General features: G+C 29.9%; 1 protein-coding gene across 1 annotated transcript in view; it reads left to right on the top strand.

Annotated features, from left to right (window-relative positions):
* Positions 1–1,797: 1,797 nt before the first annotated feature.
* LOC108759352 (multidrug resistance-associated protein 4-like) overlaps positions 1,798–2,781 on the top strand; it is a 5,501-nt gene continuing 4,517 nt past the window's right edge. Inside the window, 2 exon segments of the mRNA XM_018504734.1 lie at positions 1,798–2,039; positions 2,198–2,411. Of these exon segments, the coding sequence (XP_018360236.1) occupies positions 1,798–2,039; positions 2,198–2,411 (456 nt within the window).

Raw genomic sequence — 2,781 nt, 5'->3', positions numbered from 1 at the left:
AAAAGCGCTTGTAGGCAATTGACATGTAGGCAATAATGGATACATGTAGGCAATCAATTTGGTAAGTTAATGAAATGTAGGCAAACGGTGCTGTAAGCAATCAATTGTAGGTAAAAGGAGCTCTCTCCTCCCTCCTCCTACGCAACAAAATCCAGACTGCGCCGTGCGTTGATAGATATACAAATTATTATTTGATAATAATAATAATTATAGTCTTTCAAATTTTATACATCTATATTTTTATTATCTTTCGACTTTAATCAAATAAATAAATTTATTAATCATTTTTTTGTTATTTTTGGCATTTTATTGTTTATTTTTTTACTTTCTCACAAATGCACCAATCATATAATTTATGTGATATTACTACTTTTTACTTACTATGTAAAATGCACTTATATGCACACCGATTTATGTGTACTTTAAGGTTAAATGATTTTATTTATTAAATGACATTGATTTATTTTAGAATTATTTGAATTTGAACAAATTTTGCGCAATTATGAACTAAAAGTTTAATCCTTCGCCATGTCTCTATAGATATGACATATATTGACATATCTGGTACTTTTCCCGTGAAAAGGTTCATGTCACTAACTATAATTTTATTTTTATCTATAATTTTAAAAGTTTACTATTGGCGTAAAAAAAAAAGTACAAAAAAGTACCATTAAGGCTGACTGTCAGGGAGTATAATCATCATCTTCGACCATTTTTACAAATATTTTAAAACGATCTCATCATTTCGTTTTATCCAAATTATCTTTGTTTACACACGTGGCACGTTACAAAAATTAACATGTCATTTTTCGCCTTTGACGTCACGATTCAACATGGCTGTAGTGGCTACTCAGGAGTCTTAAGGTTTGCTCTACTTGTGGTATAAAGTACGTCAGTCATACAAAGACTTCGAAATAGGACAGGTTTAAAAAGTACAGATATCGCTCTATATTCTAAAGTGGATATTGTTCTATATTCTAAAATGGTGTTAAAAAAATTTACATAATTTTTCCATTACTGTGATCAACATAAGTATAACAATAAATTTTTTTCTTCTTACTTATAATATTGTGAGAGTAGTTTTATATCCGTATATTTATTATATGAGTGAGTATGATTTAACTTCTTTAAAAAAAATATTTATTTGTAGACACAAGTAGAGATTATAAACAAAGTCAAACGATCAAAAATAGAAACTAATATGTAAATAACTTTTTATTAAACTAATTAACTATGAAATGTTTTAAGCACTTGTTGTAATCATTATTAGTCATTGTATTTATTCTTGATTGATAATTTACAAAAATAAAAACAAACGATAAAAATTTATATGTGTACGAGATATCGTACAGCTGATAAAGACTAAAATAAATGGTTTCAACATCTAGAATATTTAATTGTTTAAATAAAAGAACTGTTTACGTAATAATATCGATATACACTCAAGAAAAAATTGATACTTGAAATAAAGAATAAAATCCTTATTTACATTGTTATCAGGAAATTGTTGCCAGTTATGCGTCAATCATTTGAAAACTAATTCAGAAAGAGAGAGTTGTTGATACAAATCATGTAATGGATACATTATACTCAAGTGTTTGTACTTATTACACGAAACCTACACACTTCGCAATTTCATACGCCGCCAAGAACACCTAGAAGTATATGTATAACTGTCTTTTGTCATCTAGATACAGATTTTCTCCGTTGATGCATTGTTAAATGTAATCGCACGTGTGTACATAAGTATTAAAGTTTAATTATATCTTTGCAGACAAGATTCCTGTCTGCACAACAATGTCTGAACAAAATAAAAAGGACTACACCATCGTAGACCAGCCGAAGTGTGTCGAGTACAGCATTTCAATCAAGAATGGCAGCGCCAAGTGGCAGGGCTATGAACGGGAAAACACCTTGCATAATATAAACATAAATGTGCGTCCTAATGAACTAATTGCTATTGTCGGCCAGGTCGGTGCGGGCAAGAGCAGCCTGATGAACGTCATCTTGAAAGAACTGCGTTTGCACAAAGGTTTTATTCAAGTACGTCGATAATTCGTCTTTAACAGTTATACCCAGTTTTTCATTTTCTGGTTAACTTGTGGTTAAGAGAACTTTCCGACTTACATTATTCCGCAATTTTTTTTACCTCGACAGAAGCCAAGGCCCAATTGATTATTTTATATACTTTTTTTTCACAAATTAACGGCAAAATTGCCTATGCCAGTCAAGAACCGTGGCTGTTTGCCGGATCGGTGAGACAGAATATTTTATTTGGACGAAATATGGAGCAGGTTCGATACAATCATGTGATTGAAGTGTGTCAGTTAAAGAGAGATTTCAGTCTGCTGCCTTATGGTGATAAAACAATCATAGGCGAGAGAGGTATCAGTCTTTCCGGTGGCCAGCGGGCAAGGTTCGTTTCAAAGACATCCTTAATAAGACGAAATTTGCAAAATTTTTCGAATTTTTTAATCTGTACATAATTAACAGAGACCCTCTTTTAGAATTAATAAATAATTAAAAATCATGTGATTTTTAATCAGTAGATGGATAGGTCAAACACGAGCATATATTATTTATACTGATTATTATTGTTGTTGCAATTCAGAGCTGTTAATAATTACATATGATTTTTATTTACTTTCTTCTTAACATTCTATCGTAACATTTAAATTAACATTATATTTTAATTTGTTGATTATTAATTTATTTAATTTTTTATTTCTTCTGATTATTTTAAAAATATTTTCTTTGCTTATTTACTTGATCTTTGAAATA

Source organism: Trachymyrmex cornetzi, unplaced genomic scaffold (assembly GCF_001594075.2).
Source record: "Trachymyrmex cornetzi isolate Tcor2-1 unplaced genomic scaffold, Tcor1.1 scaffold1803, whole genome shotgun sequence".
Taxonomy (NCBI): Eukaryota; Metazoa; Arthropoda; class Insecta; order Hymenoptera; family Formicidae; genus Trachymyrmex; species Trachymyrmex cornetzi.
The sequence above is the reverse complement of the archived record's forward strand: the minus strand, read 5'-3'. Positions and strand labels throughout refer to the sequence as shown.